The sequence below is a fragment of the Miniopterus natalensis genome, chromosome 7 (genome assembly GCF_054644295.1).
Source record: "Miniopterus natalensis isolate mMinNat1 chromosome 7, mMinNat1.hap1, whole genome shotgun sequence".
Lineage (NCBI taxonomy): Eukaryota > Metazoa > Chordata > Mammalia > Chiroptera > Miniopteridae > Miniopterus > Miniopterus natalensis.
Genome location: NC_142087.1, coordinates 38,011,085 through 38,035,828, shown reverse-complemented (window position 1 = coordinate 38,035,828; position 24,744 = coordinate 38,011,085). Strand labels below are relative to the sequence as shown.

Here is a 24,744-nt window from a genome sequence, read left to right as displayed (position 1 = left end):
AATTATTTAAATCATAATTCTTAGAAAAAATAATTAAATTGATTTTAGATATCTTGGACAGCTTTTTATGTATTAGTCCTATTAATAGGAGGAATATATAAATGAAGATGGTCTAGGTAAGTTGTTTCAGGAAGCCATTCAGATTTGAGGGAAAAATTATATTATTTCTCAGGTCGTTCAGAAACATGCTATATAATATTAAAAAGAAGAGAATCTATATGGGTAGCCCACTTTTGCTCTTCCGAAATAACTCTCCTTACACACTTGATAAGGAATGAATTCATTTTCTTTCAATGATTTTAGTCCGGGAAAGCTTACTCTGACGTTACAAACTAAATGTATTTTAGCTTTCCCCTTATGCCCCTCAGAAAGTGTGGAAGCTTTTGAAGGGCTGCAAATCTCAGATAGCAGGAGAGGAAAGGTACCTATAGGAAAGAAAACCTTTCCTGCATTTCTGCATCCACCGGAGGAGGTGGGTGTAGAGTTCCGTTGTTCCCACAACACCCTGATGGTCCTTCTGTTGGAGAAAAGAGAACTCAATTGTAATTCATAAGAAAAGCAAGAGGGCCCTGGCCAGTGTGGCTCAGTTGGTTGAATGTTGTCCCATGAACAGAAAGGTTGGTGGTTCGATTCCGGGTCAGGTCACATGCCCAGGTTGCAGGTACAGTCCCAGGGGTGCTCCCTGGTTGGGATGCGTGTGGAAGGCAACTAATCAATGTTTCTCACATTGGTGTTTCTCTCTCTCTCTCCCCCCCTCTCTCTCTCTAAAAAAAAAAAAAGAAAGAAAGAAAAAAAAAGCAAGAGGGATTTTGAGAATTTGAGCAGCCTAGGGTTGGGAGGGAGAGAAAAAGGAGGAAGGAGAGTGGGTCATAGGGGTGCAGGTAAGACGCCAAGGCCTAAGATGTATGTGAACAATACATGGAGATTTTGTAATGGATTTTTAGGGAATACTTTTAATTTTTAATATTTAGTAACTTAACTGTGTGGGGATATACTAGGGGTGATGCTGAAAATATTTAACAACACTTCAGCACAGGCTCGACCTGGACTTAACCAAGTGGGGGTGAAACAGCAGAATAGCAGCCTCAGATGTAACACCCCTTTAGGCCAAGTTACAATGAAAGATGGCTGCATACCCAAACACCTCGTGTCAGAGACCCAACCCGACCTGCAGCAAGAGGCGAGCGGAATTAGGAGGCCAGGGGACAGACAGGAGAGGGCGACATGAGTGAGACACCCTGCTACCTGAGTGTGCGGGGCAGTCCAAGTGTAGCAGTCCGCAGGGATATGGAAGCGGGGCAGGGCCGGTTAAAGCATATAGGAGCAGGCCTGGGAGATGTAAGTTTTCTCAAAGAGCCATGGAAGTTCCAAGTTATCATTAGCAAAGTCATGGCCACAAGAAAGGAAGCAGACCGAGTTAGCGCTGTGCCGGGGGAGCAGTCAGGGGGCTGTGGGGAGGGGGTTTCAGTTGACCGGACAGGCCTCAGGCGAGGGGCAGGAGCGGGCCAGGTGAGCTGAGGCTTCAAAACCAAAACCAGGCAGAAGAAATTCCGGCCCAGGAGACACCTTCCAAACAAAGAAGCCTGCGATTCTAACCCTGCTTCAGAGAGTGTCCTCATTCCAAATGTGGCTCAAACCATAAGCCTTTTTATGATTTGACCATGGATGCAAGAGGTGCTCCCAAAGATGCAGGCCCCATACCTAAAGATAGCCAAGGAGAAAGAAAGCAAGGACCCCATTGCCACAGGCTAACCACTGGAGGCGGAGGTGCAAGGGCCATTTATTTAGGCTTGAACGAACTCCCTGAGAATTGGCAACACTCAATAGGACGCTAGTCACAAATGGAGTGCCCAGGCTACCCGCCTTTCCTCCTCACCAACTGCTAAATCTGTCTCCATAAATAGCTTCCCACTGGCCAGCTCACACCACGTCTGTCAGTCCGTGTCTGGAAACCCTCCTTTACCTCTAGGGAAACATGCCTCTCCATAGTCCCTGCATACTGTGTCCATTTCACAGATCTGAAGTCAGCAGTCATTCTTAACCGCCCCTACCCTTCCCCTATGCCCCAGTTTTTCCTCACTAGATTGAAGGGTCTTCTTTAAAAAACAAACTGTTCTTCATAGGACAACAGTTCCCTGTAGTCTTTATCACTCTCTGACAACTAGCTTGTCAGCTTTCATCTTGGTGTGACTCCAGCAGTGGACTTTGGCTCCAGGACAGAAGTGACCATGTGGGCTAGTGGCTGTTGTTTTCCTTGGTCTGGATGCCCTTTGTCTGGGGCCCAGTATGATGCCGGGTGTGACTTTGGAGGGGCCTGTCTGCCCTTACGGGGGCCACTCAGTTGACAGCAGTGGCTCCAGACTATTAATCGTCAAGAAATTCCCTTGTGGCTGGCAGAAGTGTTGCCCACTGAGACTTTCACAGATTCCTTGTTTCTAAGAGCCTCAAAAATGCTATTTTCTGTTTTGTTATGTTTTTTAGTAGAGCACTGGGGATGGGACTTGGGGAGTTCTCACTGTGCTCTGGGTTGGTGACTCTATGGAGGCAGAAGGCATCTACCGGGGAGAGCACACACTCGCAAAGGAAATTGAACCTAATTCTGGGACAAATCTACGTTTACAGGAGGAGCATGAAGACAAATGAACAAAGGAAAGAGCTGCAGGAAAATGACTTTGAAAGTAGAATTTTAAAAGTTTTGGGAGTTTTGAAAAAAGGTCCGTGTGGCTGAAAGCATTTCTCATTACAGGGAAATGAGATGTGAGGAGAGTAGTTTTCTTAGAGGGGCAGAGGCTGTGATAGTAAGTGGGAGAGCCCTTAAAAGGGGATCACTGGTGGCTGAGGATGGTTGGCACTGGTCTAGCAGCTCCTTAAGGAGTCAGCAGTGAGAGGCTGTGTGTGTGTGTGTGTGTGTCCTGAAAGATTGCAGAGAATAAACCGCTCTGATCAGCTCCTGTAGAATTCATGTGAAGTAGCTAAAACCTCCTGTTGTACAAATATACTGGTGAACACAGGAGTTTTCACTTCCACAGTTTCTGTTTTTGTCTTTCTTAATGGTATGTACATTGTGTACTTCTTTGTCCGTGTGGCCAGGGATAAAGTGCTTAGAATTATTTTACAGGGGAAAAACTTTTGAAAACATTTCCAACTGTTGACATTTGAAATATAATAGATGTATTGTGTTGGATTAGAAGAAAAAGAATACTCAATTTTGCTTCAATTCCCTTGGCAAGATAACAGCTTCCCTGCTTCCAATGTAGTTCTATTAATTAATCAAATCTCAAATTCTTAGTGATTTCTATTAATGTTGGGGATCTCTGATGTAGGTAAATCTAAAATAGTAATTGTTACAAATGTTTGTATAGTAAAAGTTTGCTCATTTTTATCAGAGGTGAGGTAGGAGAGTAGAATTCTACAGAAGTTGAAATCTCAAGGTCAGTTGACCCTCGAACAATATGTGTTTGAACTTTGTGGGTCCATTTATACACAGATTATTTTCAATAAATATTATTAATGTATTTTTTCTTCCTTATGATTTTCTTAATAGCATTTTCTTTTCTCTAGCTCACTTTATTTTACAAATACAGTATATAGTGCATATAACATGCAAAATATGTGCTAATCCACTGTTTACATTATTAGTAAGGTTTCTGGTCAACAGTAAGCTACTAGTAGTTAAGTTATGGGGGAGTCAAAAGCTATATGTGGATTTTTGACCAAAGTAATCCCAATAAATTTAATAAAATTTTCTTTAAAAGCTATATGTGGATTTTCAACTGTATGAGGGTTGGTATCCCTAAACCTGTGTTTAGGGGTCAACTGTAAACAATTTTCAAGGATATCTGAGTGGTTTTATTAGTTTTAAATAATATGAATTCAATTTAATTATGATATTGAGTATCTGCTATGTGGGAGGCATTACCGTCAAGTATTTATTGTACATACACGTGATTAAGACAACAGTGAATGTCATCCCAATAACTGTAACACAGTAGTCCTCCCTTATCACAGTTTTATTTTCTGCAGTTTCAGTTACCTGTGGTCCGCTGTGGTCCAAAAATATTCAGTGGAAAATTCCAGTAATAAGCAATTCATAAGCTTTAAATTGTGCTCCCTTCTGAGTAGTGTGCCAAAATCTCTCACAGTCCCACTCTGTCCCACCTGCGACGTGAATCATCTCTTTTTTCATGATAACCACACTGTACCTGCTATTGCTTTTTAGTCACTTAGTAGCCATCTCAGTTATCAGATCAGTTATCAGATATTTTAAGAGAGAAAAAAACCACATTCACATAACTTGTATTTATTACAGTATATTGTTATAATTGTTCTATGTTATTGTTGCTGTTAATCTCGTACTGGGCCTAATTTATAAATTGAACTTCATCATAAGTATGTATGTAAAAAAATCCATAGATTATGTAAGATTCAGTACTACCTGTAGTATCGGATATCTACTCGGGCTCTGGGAATATATGCCCCACAGATGAGGGGTGACTACTATATATAAGACAGAGGATATGTGATATTGGAAAGGTCTAACAAGATAAGAGAGTCCATGGAAGCTTCATGGAAGAAAGAGGATTTGGGAAGGACCTTAAAAGAACCTAAAATCGCAGCAGTCAGACAGGGAGCCATTGCCAGTGGGCTGAAGAGCATGGGAACGGCAAACCCGGGGCGGCAAGGCTGGCAGAGGCAGTGTGCACCGTGGGCCATGCTGGGCTTTGGAACTGGGTGGACACTCTGGTTCTCACACTTACTAGCTGAGTACCAGCAACTTTCCCATCCCCATCTGAACAATGGAAAGATCTACTTCACAGGACATCTTTGAGTATTCAGTGGACTAGTTTCTGGCATAGAAATGCTAAAAAATGTTATATTTTTCTATTTTCTAAAAAACAATGGATCTTTCAGCTTTTTGGGAACAGAGAATAGAAAAGAAATTTTATTTTGGGACTTTTTACAGAGATCTATAAAAACCATAGAATAATGTTATTCTTGACCAAGGGTAATTTGATTAAGTTACCGAAAAATAGTTTATAAGGTTTTAAATTAGTATTACAACCAGGGACCCATTGTTATACTGCTTCTTTAGAAGTTCTTTGGGGTATTTTGGTTTTGAAAGCTAAGCATCACTAATACATTGCCTGAATTATTCGTAATCTCCAAATTAGCAGTGGGGGTTTCCTATCTGTTGTTGATATTAAAATTCATTTTTCTTTGTCCTTGGATTGTAACCCATTTCCATTCCTAATTATGTTCTGCACAGGCTCATATTAGTGCTAGTTATCATCTTTGGGTACCCAGTAGTTGGGCACTGTTCTTTGAAAGTGTCTAGACATGACCTAAAGACATGTTGGCCCTTAGAGAAAGCTGTCATGGCATAAAAAAATTTATTCTAGTTATTGTCCAGCTTTGCCCATACTTCCCAGAAAATACTATTGCCCAGTTCTCTTCCTTTTCTACTCTCTAACCTCTCCCATCCCCACCCCTTCTACTCTTTCACTCTATCATTGTGATAAGAGAATTTTTTTCCTAAAAGTAGAAGTTATCATAAAATTTAATTACTGACCTTTCACTCCAGTTCCTTGACACATGTTTTCAGTATGCTGTGGAAATTGGTCTGTACTTCTCAGATCAAATAGAAGAATCCTTTATTTAAACAGCTGTCCCCTATGGCCAATGTATGTTATGAGACTTAATGCTGTTTGGCATTTGGAATCATTCTTTGTTCTTGAATGGGAAATAAGAATCAGCAAAAACTGCCGTGCTATGGCAGTCCCAGCATAATTTCAGAGTCTGTCTATAGGGATAGTATTTTTGGTAACTGGGAAATATTATACAAGCAATGCTGCATACCAATTAGTTGTATTAAAATATACATTATGCACAGCTCTGTACTTGGCTTAAAAAGTTTCCTTGACAACATCATTTAACTTCTTACTGTTCTTTTCACGTTGCTAGTATAAATATCTAATATGTTTTTGTTCAAAACATCAATTAGGCCTCAGTATAATCTTTATTAATACAGATCTGTTATTACAAGAAGACTGCTGAGCTGTGATAATTTGCACAGCAGGAACAATAAAATATCTTCTTTCTGTTTGGTTCTACCCCAGAACACTTGGCTTTTTTATTTTTTTTTACAGAGCACACCAAAGCCTTTTAGGATCTCTTTTATAATCATAATGAAATCTTTATAGCCCTGATAAGCAAAAGCATTCTTTTCTTCAAAGGTAAACAAAATGGAAAGGCCTAAAATTATAGAGACATTCAAAAAGACACGTATTAGCTATAGATCTCCACTGTTAACATCTTTCATTATTTTTCTCCATGTAGCCAGAACTCCCCACTTCCTGCGGATTCAGAATGTGGAAGTGAATGCCGGCCAGTTTGCCACCTTCCAGTGCAGTGCCATTGGCAGGACCCTGGCAGGGGACAGGCTCTGGTTACAGGTACAGTAACTCACTTTCACCAGTTCATTGAAAGTCCTGTGGAATCGATACCTGCCCCTGGGGAGGGGCCCAGGGAAATGGATCCGTGCCAGGTGCTTAATGGAAGATAGATGCTGTGGAGAGTTTTCAGGTTCCTTTCCTTCTTACCAACAGCCAGATTACTAAGAGTTCTAGAGAAGCTAATTGTTATTCATCACAGCCCTTATTTTGAATTTGTTTTTGTTTTTTTTGCCCTTCTGTTTAGTCATCTTACTTTGAAGAGCTGATTGTCAATTTACATTAAAAGCAATATATTAAAGTATAAAACAGTACCTTTTCCCTACTCTTCTAAAGTTCAAGAATACTATCCTCCCCTCCCCTCTCCTCCTCTCCTCCTCTTCCCTCCTCCCCCTCTCCTCCTCCCTCCCCTCCCTTCCCCTCCCCTCCCCCTCTCCCTCTCCCTCCCCTCCCTTCCCCTCTCCTCCCTCTCTCCTCCCTCCCCTCCCTTCCCCTCCCCTCCCTCTCTCCTTCTCCCTCCCCTTCCTTCCCCTCCCCTCCTCTCTCCTCCCATCTCCTCCCCCACCTCCCCTCCTTTCCCCTCTCCTGCCCTCCCTTCCCCTCCCCTCCTCTCTCCTCTCTCCTCTCTTTTACACACACATTTATAGGCCTTTTTGTAATTTGCTTTTACACAGCAATAAGCCTCAATTTAGACAACATTCATAACACATTTTTTAACTTTGAGAATCTTAAGTGGACATTTTTTAGGGTAATCATAATTTATGTGTTTTACAGTCTTTCCCATTTCACCATATGTATCTCGCATGATAAGTCATTTCATGGTTAGATCCCTGGTCTCAATGATTCTGACAGAATGAGGGACCTGCCCCCTCTGACCAGAGTCCTACCCACTTCAGGCTCTAGGTTTCATTTACGCTCCCATAGAATTCTCCGGTTTCCTTCCTTTTCCTCCTTTTAAGCGTCAATCTGCAGGCCGCTCATTCTTCATCTTGAGCTGTGTTGATCTCCCCTTTCCTACCGATCCTGTAGTTGGGTTGGGTTGGGTTTGGTTAATTATTTACTTACTGTGTTTGCCCTGATCTGCTTCCTTTTAACCTTCCTGTGTGTCTGTTCCGTTCACCTTCCTTTCCGTTTCCTGCACGCGACTGTTCCTCTGTGCAGGTCACCTCTCCACCTTCCATTACCCCTCTTCTTCTGCACTGTAATAATGATTGCAATGTGTCACAGTCGGTGACACTATAATTTTTAAATCCCTTATCCCTTTTAATCATCACAACTGAAATAAATGGCCATTTTTATTCTTCCCTTTCTGGCGAAAATGGAAGATAGCCAAATGTGCTATCCGAGATTAGTCAATAATGTGTTGACAAGTGGGGAATACATTCCGGAGGAGGCTTTTTAAATACAGCTGTGTCCTCTGCACAATCCCTCACCCTTCTACTTTGGTGTCACTCTCTTTTCTCATCCTTCTGTCCCTGGGAGTGTGCCCTGGCCAGGAAGGAGGAATGTGTGCAGCGGACTGAATTCATCTTCACTGTTTCCTTCTCTCTAAAAGTTGTATAATCGCTGCTTTAAAAGCTTTTGTAGTGTGTGAAAACTGTGCTTCACCCTGTTCTTCAGTATTTGACCTTTTCCTTTTTATCCCACTTTCCAATTATTTTAGATTCTTAATGTTAGTGATTGAGAATTATTTTCTTAGTGGTTGTTTGGTATTAAATTCTATCAAGATTAGCTGTTTATGGTAATTGATGAGATTTTTTAATTGGCATTTTTCACAATGCATTAATGACCTTTTAAAAATGAAACTATCCTTGTCATCTTTGATTTATCTCTAGAAATCTTAATTGTTCGTGGAAATTTTTTCCTGATATTTATATTAATGTTACTTGAGAGAATACAATATAAAGTCTAGGTTTTAGCCTCAATAGAGTCTTAGATATTCCCAAGAATTTACAGGCAAGTTGAGGATTCAATTTGCTCTTTATGTTTTTGCAAGTATCGTGGACTTGGGATGCTCATGCTTAAACTTGAGTATTTCCTTGGGGGTTGGTGATCCTCACTTCCTATTACAAAGTGGGAGGCTGTTTTAAAGAGAATCTCTCATGTTGTAGGGAGAAAGCTAGCTGCTGTTCTGAAAAAAAGAGCAGGGGAGGGAGGCTAAGTGCAGATTTCTCAGCCCTGACTCCACTACCTCACATGGAAAGTTTTGTTTGTTTGTTTGTTTGTTTTTTAATGTCCGTTCTACACCAGGATTCTGATTTAATTGGTCTGGGGTAGGGCCCTGCCTTCAATATTTTGTTAAAGGCTTCCCAGATGATTCCAGTGTGTGTCCAGGGCTGACAATCACGAGTCTGAAGCAAAGTGAAACACATGTTCCAGTTTAGGAAAGTAAAAGGTAGACATAAATGATAACTGGTACCTGTATTCAATAGCATCCATCTGACTCTCATGTTGAATTTCTCATGTACAGGTCTCTCCTGCTTTTGTTCTATTAAATTTGATCATCGTGTTGGTAAATTGTTTTTACAATCAATCCATTAATGTCGTTCTTTATCTATTGCCCAGTCCTTTCTTGCCCTTGTTAGCATCAGTGACTACATATTGCCTGCAGATTTCCACATGGTCCTGTCCAGAAGGGGACAAAGATAGAACTGCTGTAACTTTGAAATTCTAAGTGAAACTTACTTTGTCCTGGGTTCAGTATGCTTTTTGGTTTGTGAATCTTTGTGATGTTAGAATAATTTTACTGTTAAATGATTTATTTCCTATAGTTGGATAGGCATTTTGTGGAGAGATGTTTATTTTTATAATAGCTGATGAAATAAGACACTATAGTGTCCTTTACTTGCAATGATGGTTTCTATTGACCTGTCTGTGAGGAGTGACTTCCAGTAGCAGTGAAGATTTGCAGGAGGTAATGGTTTCACAGAGCCCTCCTGCCCCCTTGTGCTGTGCCCCAATCCTTTGCCTCAGGCCATTCTTTAGACATGGAGAGAAGCAAACCTGGAATCATGGACCATGTCTGTCTAGTCTCGAGGTATTACTATGAACATTTCTTCCTTATTACACTAGTACTCTAAGTTTCAAATATGCTTTCCTGCACATAAACTCACTTAGATCCTCAAAATAATTCTGAGATCCAGGCAGAAAATTGAATACAAAAATTGTTTTGGTCATTTTATAATTTGAATCTTCCCAACAGTAAGTCAAGATTTAGAAATTAATAATACATCTTTATTTGGGGAACATCAGTATTCTGGAGTATCAGTATTTGCAGTAATTTGTGTTACTTGTGTTACCATCTTTTGAGCTCTACCATAGGCATTTTGCATAGAGTTTCATGGGTGTATCGCACGGTCTTATGCTTCTTTTGTAGGTGAGGAGGTTGAGAGGCGGGGTTGTCCAAGGTCACAAGGTAAATGGCATAGCTGGGAACAGTACACCTCTATGTCTTGACTTTTATTTTACTACTGTTTATTCTACTCTACTGTGGAGTCTTCTCATACCCCAAGGCTAGGTGAATAGCCAACATTCACTTACCACTTTGTCATAAGAATTTGGATGTGACTGACATTACATGATTAACATCAAGGAGCCATCTTGACAAAATTAAAAAGTCCATATGTATTTCATGTACATATATTGATCCACATCTAAGAAAAATGGTCAGTGGTTTGATTGTTTTAAAATATAGATTAAATATGATCACTGTCAGAGTCTTTCACAAAAACATAGCACAAATAAATCTGATGATGACACTAATGAAGAAATGTTTATGATTAACAGATGTGTCCCATCTGCTTACATTTTCTTTGTTGCATCTATGGGCCACACAGGTTATTGCCAAAGCAGAATTGGTTTTTGTAGAATACTGAACAACAAAATAAAACACAGTTCAAGAACATCTATTATTATAGCTGCAGAGTGCTTAAAACATCTTACAGACAATTACAGTAGGAAGGTGGCATCTATAAAACTTTTTTATAGTACAAAACTGATATGCAATGGGTTGGTTGAAGATACTTGCTATATTCTGTCAGATATGGTGGTCTATGCATAGAACATTGACATAACCATGGGAGATAGTCAAATGAAATGAATTTGTAAAATCATTCAAGCACCCAAACATGACCATATATCTTGTTATTATCAACTTTCTGATCACCTGTGGAGCTTACATTCTGAAAATATTTTAGAATGACTATATACGAATATATACATATCACTGAGAAGAGAAAATGGAATTTTAGATGTTCTCTTTTATACTTATAATTTGCTGATGTACTATTTCTTAGTTATATATTTTTTATGCAGTCCTTGACCCTTTAAGCCATATGTGATTTTTTAAAATTACTGTTCTTTCTTAATATTTAAATTTTATTTTCCTACATCTGCTTTTTTCTCTGAGAATTTTTATAGCACATATTTCAGCCTATCAATAAGTAAAGATGATCACCAAAGACAGTACTGATGTGTGTAAATCTGAAGCTGTCTTGTGCACATTCTTTTCCAGGGAACACAGGCACCTCTCCCTCCTCTGGATCTGCTCCAGTGTGGGCGTTTTATTAACTTCTGCTGTTTAATTCACTTTTGAAACATTGCATTGGCTCCTCCATTCTTGACTCTTCTTAGTGTCTTAGTCACCTTGGGCTGCTACAACAAACTACCATAGACTGGTGCTTAAACAACAGACATTTATTTCTCACAGTTCTGGAGAGTGGAAATGCAAGATCAGGGTGCATGCATGGCAGGATTCTTAGTTAGGGCCACTCCCTGGTTCGAAGACAGCCTTACTCTTTCTGAATCCTTACAGAGCGAGAGGGAGAGAGATCTGGGCTTATCATGGCCATATAAAGGCACTAATATCATGGGAGGGCCCCACTCTCATGACCTCATCTAAACCTAATTATCTCCCAAAGGCCCAACCTCCAGTGCCATCATATCTCTTCTCAGTGATATGTATATATTCGTATATAGTCATTCTAAAATCATATTGGGAAATAGGTTCCATCATATGAATTTTGGGTGGACACAGATATTCGGTCTACAGTCCTCAGCTACAACATCAAACTCAGAAGTGGGTGGGAAATGAAAGTGGTTCAGCCTCCAGAACAATGGCAGAAAGCAAGGAGGCAATGGAGATGGGAGACAGTGAAGATGCCTTTTCAACAGGAGATAAATGGTCTCTTCGATCAAGCCAGGGATTTACATGTGCATGTTGACTGAAGAGCAGCTGGCGAAGGAAACCTGGAAAATAATCATTTTCTCTTGACCGATCTTAGAGGCCCCTATCATTATTCATTGGCTTACTTTTTAGAATCACAAAATTATGTGACTTCTGAATTTTGAGCAGTCTTTAAGCTAAATTCTTCATTTTATTAATGAGAAAACAGAAGCCCAGAAAACGTTGGAAACTTTAACAGTCATAGATTTGCATTTATTATGATACTTATTTGCTAGTGAACCTCAATTGAAGTACAAATATTTTTACTTATTAACAAATTAGTAAATTTTGTCACTTGGACATTTTTCTTCATTGATTAACCTTGTATTTCAAGTAAAATTGGCCTTCGAACCATATATTCTCATATTTATTGCAAAAATATCTGTGTTAACTTTAGAATCATCATAACACAATATGTTTGAGTTTTACTGTTTTAGCAGACAGCTTGGTGTTCATTAGAAGTAATGCATCTGAGTAGCATTTCAAAATGATTTCATAACATGCGTCAGTTCGTAGAAATGGAAAAGAAAATCGGGTGGCATTTCTGTGAAGTACTCATTAAAAACAATGGTTGCAACACAGCATCTAGAATACTGCCTGTCACATAACAAATAGTAAATACCAGTTCATGGCATGTGGCTTACTGAGTGCCTGAAAAAATCAGGTGTCTCTCCTTCAGGTGAATCTCAAAGGTCCATATTAGACCAGGAAAATGAGCACAACTGTGTCCTTCGGGGATGCTTGTTTTAGGGTCATTTGCAGAGGGTTGGTCTTTGAGGAGAAAGGGTCATACAGAACCTAGTGGTACTTCCTGCTATTTCAGAATATATGGCAAATATCACTCCAAGTAAGAGTAATTTTAGAAGCAAATGTGATCAATATATCGTCTTTCCTAAGCCTCTATTTCATGTACCCCTTTCCTAGGCACTGTTATTCCCTGTTGTAAAATGTTCGTCTTTAATTTCCCGTTTTAAAAAATTTTCTTGCCATAGGACCTCAGTTAAATGTAATAGAAATATACCTCTATTTAGGATAACCCATTTGAGTTCTCACCATGACAACAGACCTGTGCCACAGTAATTGATGAATGAAACCTATCCCACTCATTTTTTTTGTATGACATGTAATTCAATATGAGCTCTTAATTTTGGAAGCTTTGTTTTCTAAAAATAATATTCACTTGGGATCAAAACATTTTTAGTTGCTGGCTCAGAGTTGTTTTTCTTTTGAGTGTTTGATATATAATTCCACTTAACTGGGTATAAGCTACCCAATTGTGAAAAAAGTATTTTTCACCAGCCTAATCAATTTCTCACATTCCTTGTCTGAGCTCAGATAATTGTAGACCTGTTTTTGAGAGAAAAGGGAAAATCATTTTTGTAACTTAAAATGATTCTCGTAAGAATAGCTCCTCTGACCTATAAAATTTTGCTCAAAAATGAATAAATTATAAATTGTATTAATATCATTTACATTACTGACTTCAACAGAAGTGTTTGAAGTAAAATAATTACAACTCCATTTGCTAGACACTGCTGTGTGGTAGATACTCTGCTAGGCTGTATTCAGGCTTTTTTTCCCCCTCAACTGATCCCTAGGAGAACTCTCTTTCTTATATGTCCATTTGTAGAAGAAACTGAGGCTCAGGAAGTTTCAGTCATTTTTTTCCAGTGGCCCACTGCTAGTAACAAGAGCTGGGATTTGAATCAGGCCATGTAAGTGGAGAATCTATATTCCTAACCATTCCTCCTCTTGCATAGTAAAGACACAAATATTTCCATGTGGATTTATAAACATCATGTAGTGATTTAAGTGATAATTTTTATCAAATTTAAAATTAAAGTTATATTCACATATGTGGAATTTTGCCTTGCCTTTTGTGTTGAGGGATGTATATACATTTGGTCAACTTTTCTTAGTGGCTTTTAGTTTCATTTATGGATAATGAGGGAAGAAGTTACAACAGTATATGAGAACAATTTTGCTGTTATATATAAAAGCCATAAAATGATTTGGAAAGAAGTAAAATTACGGTTCCCTGGGCAAGCTTAACTTGAGCATTTTACACCATATATATTAAAGCATGAATTTAACATCACTTACCATCATAGAAAATACTAGGAATGCATAAAAAGGACTGTCTTCAGTTGCTATAGCAACCATTTGCTCCTTAAAATTATGAGTTGTTGAAATCACATCCATTATTGTTCATATATATGATACAATATTGTACCTTCAGACAGAAACCATTAAAAGCCTTTGAAGCATATATTGTGTTTTAATTTAGTATGAGTTTGGATTACATTAATTTGAAGGTTAAGATTTATTTTACATTGATGAAACAATATGATATGCCTAGGGAGATTCTAGGAGAAATTAATTATTAAATTTCACTTTGTGATATTACCTAATTTAGTCAAAAGAGATATGAGCAGTTGTTGCTTTGAGTAGGATGCACCAGGTAAAGCGGGAGCAGCAGTGGGATTTCTCCTCCATGGCAACCTGAAGGCCTCCGGGCCAGGATGTGAAATTGAACTTGGAAAACTGCAGGTCCGGATGGTTCGTTTGGAGGGTAGAAGAGAAAGGCAGCAACTACTAATTTTAAGGACTGCTTGCTTTGGACCCAAGAACCATAAAAGCATTTATTCTGTTTCTTTTCTCATTTTATCAAAAACTTCATTTGTTTATCTTGTTTCCAAGAATCTGCAGCTCTGTCATGAGAAGGGAAGGCAGAAAGGGCCTTCAGAATTTCTGTGATTGAGGGCCGGGACACCTACAATCAGCCTCTTCTGTCTCCTTTTAGAGATCCAGGCCTTGGAGCAAGTGTCCTAGAGCATGTGGATGCTGTTAGGATGTCTAAGTTTTTCCTCTCTGTCTCTCCTTTCTGGGATAGAAGGAAGAAACTGGAAAAAGTTTCAGCTAGGAGGTTTATGTATCTACCTTAGGTGGCCTTGAAAGTCCTGGATTTTCAGTCTGGTAATCTGGAATTATCTACTAAGAAAAGAGAGAGGACAAATTACTTAGTTCTTCCTTGAGATAGAAAGAAAATTTGACAACTTCTGATGGGTTTTAATTTCAAAAATTTCCTTAGGACTGTAGAAGTAGAATAGAGAACAAACCATGCTGCTTCTAGTCCTAGCATGACCCAGTTTGAGACAAAGCTATAGACATCTCTGAGTGGCACACAGTGGCAGCCAGGAAGCTTCTACAGAGGAAGAGCTTTGAAATTATAAAGCAGACCATTCTCTTCTGCATCTGTCCTGCTTATAAAAATGCCACCCTTCATTCCCTTCATTCAAAGGAAAGAAAATTGGCTATTGCCCAAGTGTAATAAAATTCTATTTTCCTCTGTTATAAGAAGTGATGTCCACTAAGCACAAAGGAAAAGTGACAAGTTGATGTAGTTTCTGTTTATTCTTAAGATTTGGAAGCTAATTATGACTTTCATTCAAGAAATGTATATTACACACATTCCATGTGCTGGGTATGTGACTGTTACTTATGAAAACATTGATGGAAAATAAGGCTGCTGCCTCTTTTGCCAAACTGCATTTTCTCTTCTGCGGTGGTACCTTTACCATATAAATGGCTTGATTCTTCTGCAGGAAGTGAATGCTACCTTGACAAAATGGTTCTTCAATTCATATAGCATTGGAGTATGTGTAAGCCAGCGCAAAATCATCTTTTTTCCGGGAGAAATAATCATAGTCATTCAAAAATACAAAAATGGGAGATGACTTTCTAATTTCTTCTTCGAAAAAACGTTTCTTTTCACTTTCATTATAGAAACTGTGAGTACATTCAGAGGTAGAGAGAATAATATAATGAACTTAATATATTCAGGATCCAGTTTCAACAACTAACAATATGTGGCCAATTGCTTCATCTATATTTCCACCTGCTTCCCCTCTGATTATTTTGGAACAATCTCAGTCATCTTATCATTTAACTTGTAAATGTTTCTTTAAAACAGTAGTTGGCAAAGTTTTTCTGTAAAGGGCCAGATAGCAAATTTTGCAGGCCAGTCGTCTTTGTTACAGCTAATCAGTTTTCCCATAGTCGCAGGAGAGCAGCCACAGACAACACATAAAGAATGAGTGATTGTGTTCGATACAGCTTTATGTATGGACACTGAAATTCAAGTTTCATATAAGTTTCATTGTCACAAAATATTATTCTTTTGATATTTTTCTACCATTCAGAAATGTAAAAACCATTCTTAATTTGCGAGCTGTACCAAATGGGATGTAGGGGGGTGGGTTTAGCCTCAGGCTCCTGGTCTAAAAGGTAAGAGACTTTAAAATAATAGTAATAGTCACTATGTAAACCCTACAAAAACAATGTTTACATTTCCTTGACCGTCTTATAATTATTTGTTTTAGTCTCTTTTTGTGATGTTTTCACCCATTGATGATTATTCCTAGGTTTATTAATTCATTAAGGGTTGGGCTACCCAATGGCTCAATTATATCCGCCCTTTTTTGTTGAGTAGCTAGAATACTTCTAAGAGAAGAGCTTTTTCGTATCAACTGTTTGGTTACCCTGATAAATCAATAATAAAGGGAAGATGGCATAAATACTTGATACTTTGTCTTTTTTAACAAGTTTCCAAAATAATGAGGTCATTCACTGACATCACCTAAAAGTGACCAGCGGGGTTTTTCGTATGATTGTCATTGTTTTTATTGTCATTTTCATCAACTTCTAAATTTCAACACATTTGATGTGTTTTGATCCACCATACTTATTATCTTAACTGCTGCTCAGATCTTCCGCCCCTGAACAGTGGGGCTTCCTCAGCATGGGTGATCCCTGCCCTAAGCCATCTAAGATAGCTTTCTTGCTTTCTGGTGTGATAATATATTCCAGGCTAATATATTTTTACATTTTCTACCTTAATGACCTAGAATCAGCCATTACTTCAGGGAGTCCCAATTCCTTTTTAGTGGAAACTGTTAGAAATTATAATCTGGCCATAGACATAATCATTACTGCTAATTAATGTTTCTGGGTCTTCCCATCAGACAGTGGTAGGATATGTATGTATTGCACACACATACACCTTTAAAAATAAAATCGGTGTCCTGAGATCATTCTGACAATTCCAGTTCAAATTCAGAACTGCAGGGCTTTTAGCTTCCATTGTCTTGCATCTTTATCTTTTTTCAACTATGTTTTCAGAAAGAGTAGTGTATTTTAAGGCATATTGGTTGGGAAAAAGTTATATTCTTAGCAGGCCTTGTTTCTGACTGGTCTGGTCTTTCAGATGATGAATGGTTACGTAGGCACTGCCACCTTCCCCATATTAGAATGCCATTATTACAGCTTTGAAGTAATCGGGGTCAAGTCCTTGCCTTCCACACCCAGACCTTTAGCCCAAAAGGAAATGTCAGTCACTGTTAGGCTTCTTAGTTTGATGTGACTGTGTTAATTCCGTCAACAACTGGATATTTGATTTTAAGGCTAAAGAACTTCTAATTTCATTGGTATTCATAATTACTGCATTTATTATGAATACCCTATATTATTTGGATGAACTTCTAAATGAAATTTAAACACAGGTTGCTTTAATATTATCAAATATTACAAATATATAATTAAATGGACTATGTCTAGGTATCAGAGTGAGGTTCTCAATTTCCATAATCAAATTTTTTGCTCAAACATGCCTATAAAGACTATATGTTCAAATAATTTATCACTTTGGATATCTTCATATTGCTCGGCAATATCCGTTAGCCAATTAAAGTATACTTGTGAATATATATTTATAGTATATGATAATATAAGTAAGAACTTCTGGTTCTCACATCCCAAATTGATAAATATTTGTGTTAGGTTGGTTATGGCCTAGAAACCAGAGGTCGACACTATCTTATTTTTTATTAAAATAAAACACATATGGGCCCCAGAAAATAGATTTGCTGAGATATTCAATTATTATTGGATTTAGATTACATAAAATGTTTTGAACAAAATTATTCCAGGCCCTGCTGATATTATTAGTGAGCCCAATGTTAAGAATTTCAATCAGTATCATACAAATGAGCATATTTGAAGGTGGGATAATAGAGATGATTTTCCCTATTGAATAAATGAGAGTGCAATTTAATCCCCACCTGTATGACTAAGGAAGGGTGATTGGCCCATCTACCCTCTAAGCTTGTGCACTCAGAGGGGCTGCAAAAATGCCTGGGATTGATTAATTTTCTCCAAGTGCCGCTAACTTCCCAGACCTCAATTTCTTTCAATCATTGCTCTGGTTATTTCGAACTATTTCTGAAAGACTTAATATGTATCTTTTTGCTGGTAAATTACTGCTCATTTAGAAGTCCTCGAGTTAGTCCACTGCACAAAGAAGGTTATAAGTCTAATTTAAATAACTATAAGTACTTTTTTTCTAGCTTGCTCAAATTGAAATACATGCATGTTTGAAGATACTCTTGTGTTTATAAAAAGCTATATTTAACCCACCAAGATCATTTCCTCTCAGATATGACCATTACAGTTGTTTCATTAAGTTAACAAAAGATCGGTCAGCAAATTTTTTAACAACCCTGAACATTCAGATGCTGTGCTTTGCGCTCAGCACAGGGTTTTGTTCTGGACAGTTGGATCCTAGGCCCTCTCCCCCAGTGACCTCTGAGATTGTGAAGAACAATAGGAATGCCCATCCTTGGTGACTTATCATTGTCCTGCTGTAATGGTGTTAAGGACATAGAGCTCCAGTCCTTGGCAGGACTGCCTCTTTCTAACTGTGAAAATTGAGAGAAAACTGGCTGACAATTTTGCTGTCTCTACCCAAATGTACATTTTCATCATTTTGTTCTGCCAGAATAACAAAGCTTTTCCCCGTAGGCTCCTAGATACGCGGGAGTACTGGATCCTGAGCGCATTGTCCTATCTGGTTATCCCTGTCATGTGGAAAGGCACACAGGGAATGGGACGCTTGTGCCTTTTCACACCTCCTTGCCTGACTGGCTCCTATTCCCCACACTTCCCTGTTTAATTCCAACCCGAGGAAGAGTATCTGGGGACCAAAAGGCATCGTAAAAATCAACTTGTTCAGTCATCCATTCAGTGCCTAAATCCCTTTTAATATTACCATCAGCCCTCCCTAGGTTGCACCAGGCATGGCTTTCATGCTAAAGAAACAGCAATAAAAAACCTGGCAAAGATCCCTGCCTTTGTGGAATTGTGTTCTAGTGGGGGAAAATAGACAACGACTGTAACTAGTAAGTAACTAGTATGTCAGTAAGTGATCACGTGCATTCAGGAGAAGCTAGGCAGGACATAGGGGTAAGCAGGGCCACGCACAAGCAGGTTTCAGTTTTAAATCTAGGCTCTGGGTGGGCCTCAGAGTATAAATTTGAGCAGTGACTGGAAGGAGATGAAGGCGTTAACTGTGGGATAAGTTGGGGAGAACATTCCAGGAGGAAGGCAGAGGTCCCTAAGGAGGAGTGTACCTGGTGGGGGTGGGGGAGACCTGAGTGGGGTTTATGGCAGAGTGATATTGGAGTGTGTATGGGGAAATGGCGATGGTATGTGCGGTGGTGAGACTGGCTGTGTACATTCTTGGAGGTCATTCTTTTATTCCCAAATCTAAAAACTGAACGTTTTCCATATCTAACTTAATAGCAAAACCTGCCCATTTTTGTGATTCATTTGGTGACAAAACATGACCAGAACTGATGTGAAGCTGTTCATGACCTTCGTTTTACCTCCTTATAGTAATAGTCGTATCTTTTGTTGCAGAAATATCAATGTGTCTGGTTATAAGGTGCTGACTCAGGCTCTCCTGAGGACATCACATAATATACAGTATACACACTATATATTTAAAATAAAAAAGTATCTGAATTCTGAACCACGTTTTAACCCAAGAGTTTCAGAGGAGTGGTAGAGCCCCATGGCCATGACATTCGAGTTCCCATTTTACAGGGCCCAGTCTTTCAATATGGGCAAACAGCTATCCTCTCTCTCTTGAGCCATCTCTTTCTAGGCACTTACCAGCACTTCACCTGGGGAGATGAGTGTCCTGTTCACCATCCTTTGAGCAAGACTGCTACTCGTATGCTCCTCAGAAAGTGTGTGTGGTGGGGGGTGGGGTGCCAGGAGCACACTGCTGTCTTCTTGGGGTGTCTCCTAGCACCACCTTGCTAGATAATTTATTTCTATTAATACAACTGAAAATTGAATTAATGTTTTAAAATACCCACTTCCCAATCTTCATATACCTTTAAGTGATGAAGGTGCTCCTAAATCACAGCTCCAGTTATCTACTTGCAAAGTCTGGTTTTATAAGGAGGAAGTACAGGATTGATTTACATTTATTTAGATTATTGTTTATCTTGTTAATTTAAATTTATTGTTAGGCTTTGTTGAAGTCTTTTTCTTTTATCCCATTTTATTCATTCACATGCTGGTTAATTGTCACCTGTACATTTGACAAACAGATCTAAGACTTTGTCAGTTCTGGGGTCCAGCCCCAGGGGTCCAGGGATCCCCAAAGGTGTGGACTGCGTCGGGGAAGAATGAAGGACACGGAGACAGTGTTCAGAGCATCAGGACAATCAGCTTCTCTTATTGCCTTGTTACAACTGTATTTATACTATTTGATTTTATTGCTGGTTAAACAGCATGACGTCATGCTTTGTTCCCTTTTTCGGTTTTAGCCTTTCACAGTTAATGATTATACCTTCTTATCTGACCTTTGCTAAAGAATTTACATCTGTTTAGGTATGTTAATTTTAGTCTTATCTATTGTTTATATTTCTATAGGCTATTCTACAGGTTAATCTCTAGTTTGTTATTTATATTCTGAAGTTACTATTTTATTGCTCTACCATATAGCTTAAAGGAGAAAACTAAGCCAGCTTTGCTTATGTGAAGGTTATGCAAGTCCTAAATAAGGGTTCTGTAGCTTGCGGGTCATTGTTTTTAGCTGTGGTGACTGACCGCCTGTCTGGCACCCGCCTCAGTCTCTCCGCTTACATTCCCTGCAGCAGTCCGTCCTCATTGTAGTATTCTGTGTATGATTATTCTGCGTATGATTATTCTGTGTATGATAAGGGTTCAGGTGTAGATTGAAATAATCTCTTTCCTAGACTGCTCTTTCCTTGTGGGGATTCCCAGAGTTTTCCATGAATATAAACCTCCCCCAGTAATACGTTCCTTAGTGGGAACTCACTGGTGGCCTCCCTGTGGATGGCCCTGCGCAGCAAAGTCAGCAGGGGCCCCGACCCAGGCCTCTTCCCTGGTGGGAAGGTCCCCGGGGTAGTGGGCCTAACAAGTCCTAACTCTTCTGCTGACAGTCTAGGTTCCTTATAGGCGCCACATGATATCTTTGTAATATTTGGGGCTTTTACTGAATCATTGTCTTTTCCAATTCTGTCCGACTCCCCTGCTAGGGAAAAGTTTTCAGCTAGGGCAAAACCCTTTTCTGGTGCAGTGACTCGGGTAAGGACTCAGCATCAGGAAGGGGAACAAGCGTAGAAAGAGGGATATGCCAACACCAAGTCCCGTGGAGCATTGGCTGTGCAGATGTCTCCTCCTTGAAGGGCTGCGGCAGTCAAAGGCATCCATAAACATTTGTGAGGAATCAACAAGTGCATACTTAAAAATTCTTTTGAATAAACATTCTTTTGAGATAAGCTTATTCTACTAGGAAAAATGTTACCAGATTACGACAGAAATATATTCTTATAAGATACATGCTACAACTAAGTAAATGAATAAGTATAGATAGCCCTTTTTGTTGTTGTTATTAGTAAACAAAACAAACAGTTACAGATATGAAATCTGCCTATCCATAGGGCTTAATTTTTTCCTCAAAACTGGAGATTGCCTTTTTTTTTCCAGTTCAAAAAAAGACATTAATTTTATAGAGTAGTAGTTCTATTACTCCTACTAGTAGAATTCCATTATTTGTTTATTTGAGGGAGAGGATGGGAGACTGAACGTATGGAATACAGAGAGGAATAATGTAATTAATAATGCTAGGTTGATTTTGTTTTTCTAACATCTTGGTGCCCTCTTCAGACCAAATTGAGAGGACAAATATAAGACATATAAGGCACATATATAGCTTCACATTCTGATTTACAACTTTTTAAGCTATTAACAAAGCTGCTGTGACCGTGATACTAAAGATCGTGTTGGTGGAACTCTTCTTCCCCGCGCCTGCTGTCTCCTTGCCTGTGGCAGGAGCTGTGCCCGCGCGGCCCTCCCGATGCCTTTTCCCTGCCGGGCGGGGCTGCCTGGGAAGGAAGCTCTGCGCTTGCACAGACCGGCTCCTTCCTTGGGAGCTAAGTCCCTGTATGAATGAACCCCGTTCCTCCATCCTGGGAGTTTTACAGCAGCTCCCAACATGCAGGAGGCCTTGTGATTTTTTAGTGCGGCCTGTGGCTGTGTGGGTGAGTCTTTTTAATTCTATGCTTCAGTATTAGGAATCCCATTGTTACTGCACATCAGCCATATTCTGCAGCATCAGTAAAAAGGTGGTATTTTGACAGTCTGTCTGCCTTTCTCCTTGAACTCGTGTGGAGCCAGTCGTTACGCCAGTGTCCTTGTATACATCTTTAAATTCTCACAACAGCCTTGAAAGTGAGTTGTATCATTTTCTTGTTACAGATGAGTAAAGGGAGGCTCTAGGAAGGTAAATCAGTTTGAGGTTAGATTTGACACCCTGATCAGTCTAACTCCCAAATTCATGTCCATTAGGACATACTGTCAAAGAAAATATCACAGATAAAAGCTTTTAAGGATTTTGCATAATATAAATCACAAAGTAATATAGATGAATTCTATTATTTTGTAGACTAGTACTTTCAAAACTATAAATACAGGCATTTTAATGTAGCCTGCAAGTTCCTGAATGCAAAGGTGCTTGCCTCCCTTCTCAGTTCCCCTGGCTGCCTTAAATACATCCAAAACCTTCAGCTCTTTCCAATCACTTGGGTTTCCTGCCCTGTTTCCTCTGACTAGAATGATCCTCCCTCCCCCTCCCCCTTTGCCTAATTAACTCCTACTTACTCCTCAGACCTCAGCTCCAATGTCACCTCCTCAAACTGACCTCCCACAGCCACCATCTCTAAAGTTGGTTCACCTTGTGATTTCTGCCAGCCTCCTGATCTGTCCCTTCATCACTTTAGCCATCCTTTGTGATTATGTACTTAGGCCTCCACTTTCCACTAACAAACCCCATGAGCACATCAACCACTTTTCTTTAGTTCATTGTTGTGAGCCTAGTGTCTTAACTCAATGAGAGCATGGGCTTGGCATCCCAAAATCGTTGCTAGGTGAGTAAATGGATATAGTGCTTGGCATCCTGCATTAGCCTTTAGATCTTTGCTCATTGTTTTCTACTTAATACTTGCAAATAACATTTTAAAGATAGCTTCTTTCCTGATAATTGTAAAAAAATTATAGAACTAAAATCTGTAAACTTCTTTTGGGTTTTAAACTATAGAAAGCATAGAATGGGTTCCCAAGTATGCAAACTGAACACTTACTTAATATATCAGGGATGGTATAAGACAAAGCTGCCCCAGTGGTGGAACCTGCTCTATGTGGTCCTGAGACTATGGGATGTAGAGAGGAACTGCTCATGTTGCATTTCAGTGTCAGGTAATGTTAAGCATAAACTTCTGCTTGGATTTTGTATATTCAGGAGGAATATCATAAAGCTTGGACTAGTCCTTCAAATGCACTCAATAAGGAAAATGCTAATGCCTACTTACATTTTTAATGTAATTCTTGATAAATTGTTTATATGTTCATATATAAAATGAGGTCAGTAATAGGGTAGTGTGTGAGTTAATTTTGTTTCCTAACCAAGCGTGAAAATAAGAATAAAATGTTATAAAAAGACCAAGTCTTGATAGTTTGGGAACAAAGTAAAGAATTTTTCCATATGCTTTTTCTCTCTTCCTGTTGAGCTAATTTAACATAATTAATATCTTGAAGGGGCAAAAACAAAACATTTCTGCACACTTAATTTTGTATCCCTCAATCTTGAAATTGTTGATGGCAGCAGAATTTCAGTTTCCTGGCCAGCTGTTCGCCTGGAACAACGGCCCACGGGTAATAAACAATGGAACCAAGATCTGCATGGAAATTACATCGATGATAAGTCGTCAGGTATCTTACTGTTTTGATATGACAGCTGACATTGTTTCTTTTTGCCCTCCCTACCCCGTTTGTACAGGGCATTGATGTACAAGATGCTCCTCTGAAGGAAATAAAGGTGACTAGTTCCCGACGATTCATAGCTTCCTTTAATGTGGTGAACACAACAAAACGAGATGCTGGAAAGTACCGCTGCATGATTCGCACAGAAGGAGGTGTTGGAATATCAAACTATGCAGAATTGGTTGTTAAAGGTATTTAATGTATTTTTATACCCCAAAATAGTCCATTAAAATAGATATGTTACACGGTTGTGAATCCATTATTTGTTTAAAGCTCAAACGTATCCTTGTATGTTTCTTAACAGTAGTTTGGTGACAGGCTATATTGATGGATTGCATTTTAAGTACAAATTTTGCACGTGAGCAATATTTTTGAAAAATGTATTTTATTTATATTTGTTTAGTTGCATACAAAGCAGCGAATGTGCTCTTGGCAAGTTCTTGTTCCAACTCTGTATACAGAGTTTACAACCTATAAATTTTTTTAAGGGATGAAAATTTTTTACTGATAGAAAATCACTTAAAATGCAAATATTCACCAGCCAGTGTTTATGATAGTAGAATGGTTAATAAAATGAAGCAATGTCAGTATAAAAATGCTCAGTCATATCACACAAGCCATATTGATAATTCCGAGTTAACATTTATAATGTTGCAGTTAGGTCCTATTACCATATTTTGCATAACCTAAAAATTGAGCCATTATATCCAGGAAGGTTGGGGATGAGGGAAAAAAGAAGTGGAAATAAGTTTTCTTTACCTGGTTTAATGCTTTTTTTGTGAGCTGAAGAGTTTATAGTATTAAACTGCTAAGACAAGTCTTGGTCCCAGACAGAATAATTTGGACTTTTAGATGTCCCATGAGACATTTGTAGACAAC

At 38.9% G+C, this 24,744-nt stretch overlaps 1 protein-coding gene across 1 annotated transcript in view; it reads left to right on the top strand.

Annotated features, from left to right (window-relative positions):
• Positions 1 to 24,744, top strand: part of PTPRM (protein tyrosine phosphatase receptor type M) — a 617,147-nt gene that overhangs the window by 253,965 nt on the left and 338,438 nt on the right. The window contains exons 5-6 of the mRNA XM_087818949.1: positions 6,337 to 6,452; positions 23,882 to 24,056. Of these exons, the coding sequence (XP_087675075.1) occupies positions 6,337 to 6,452; positions 23,882 to 24,056 (291 nt within the window). The remainder of the gene's footprint in view (positions 1 to 6,336; positions 6,453 to 23,881; positions 24,057 to 24,744) is intronic.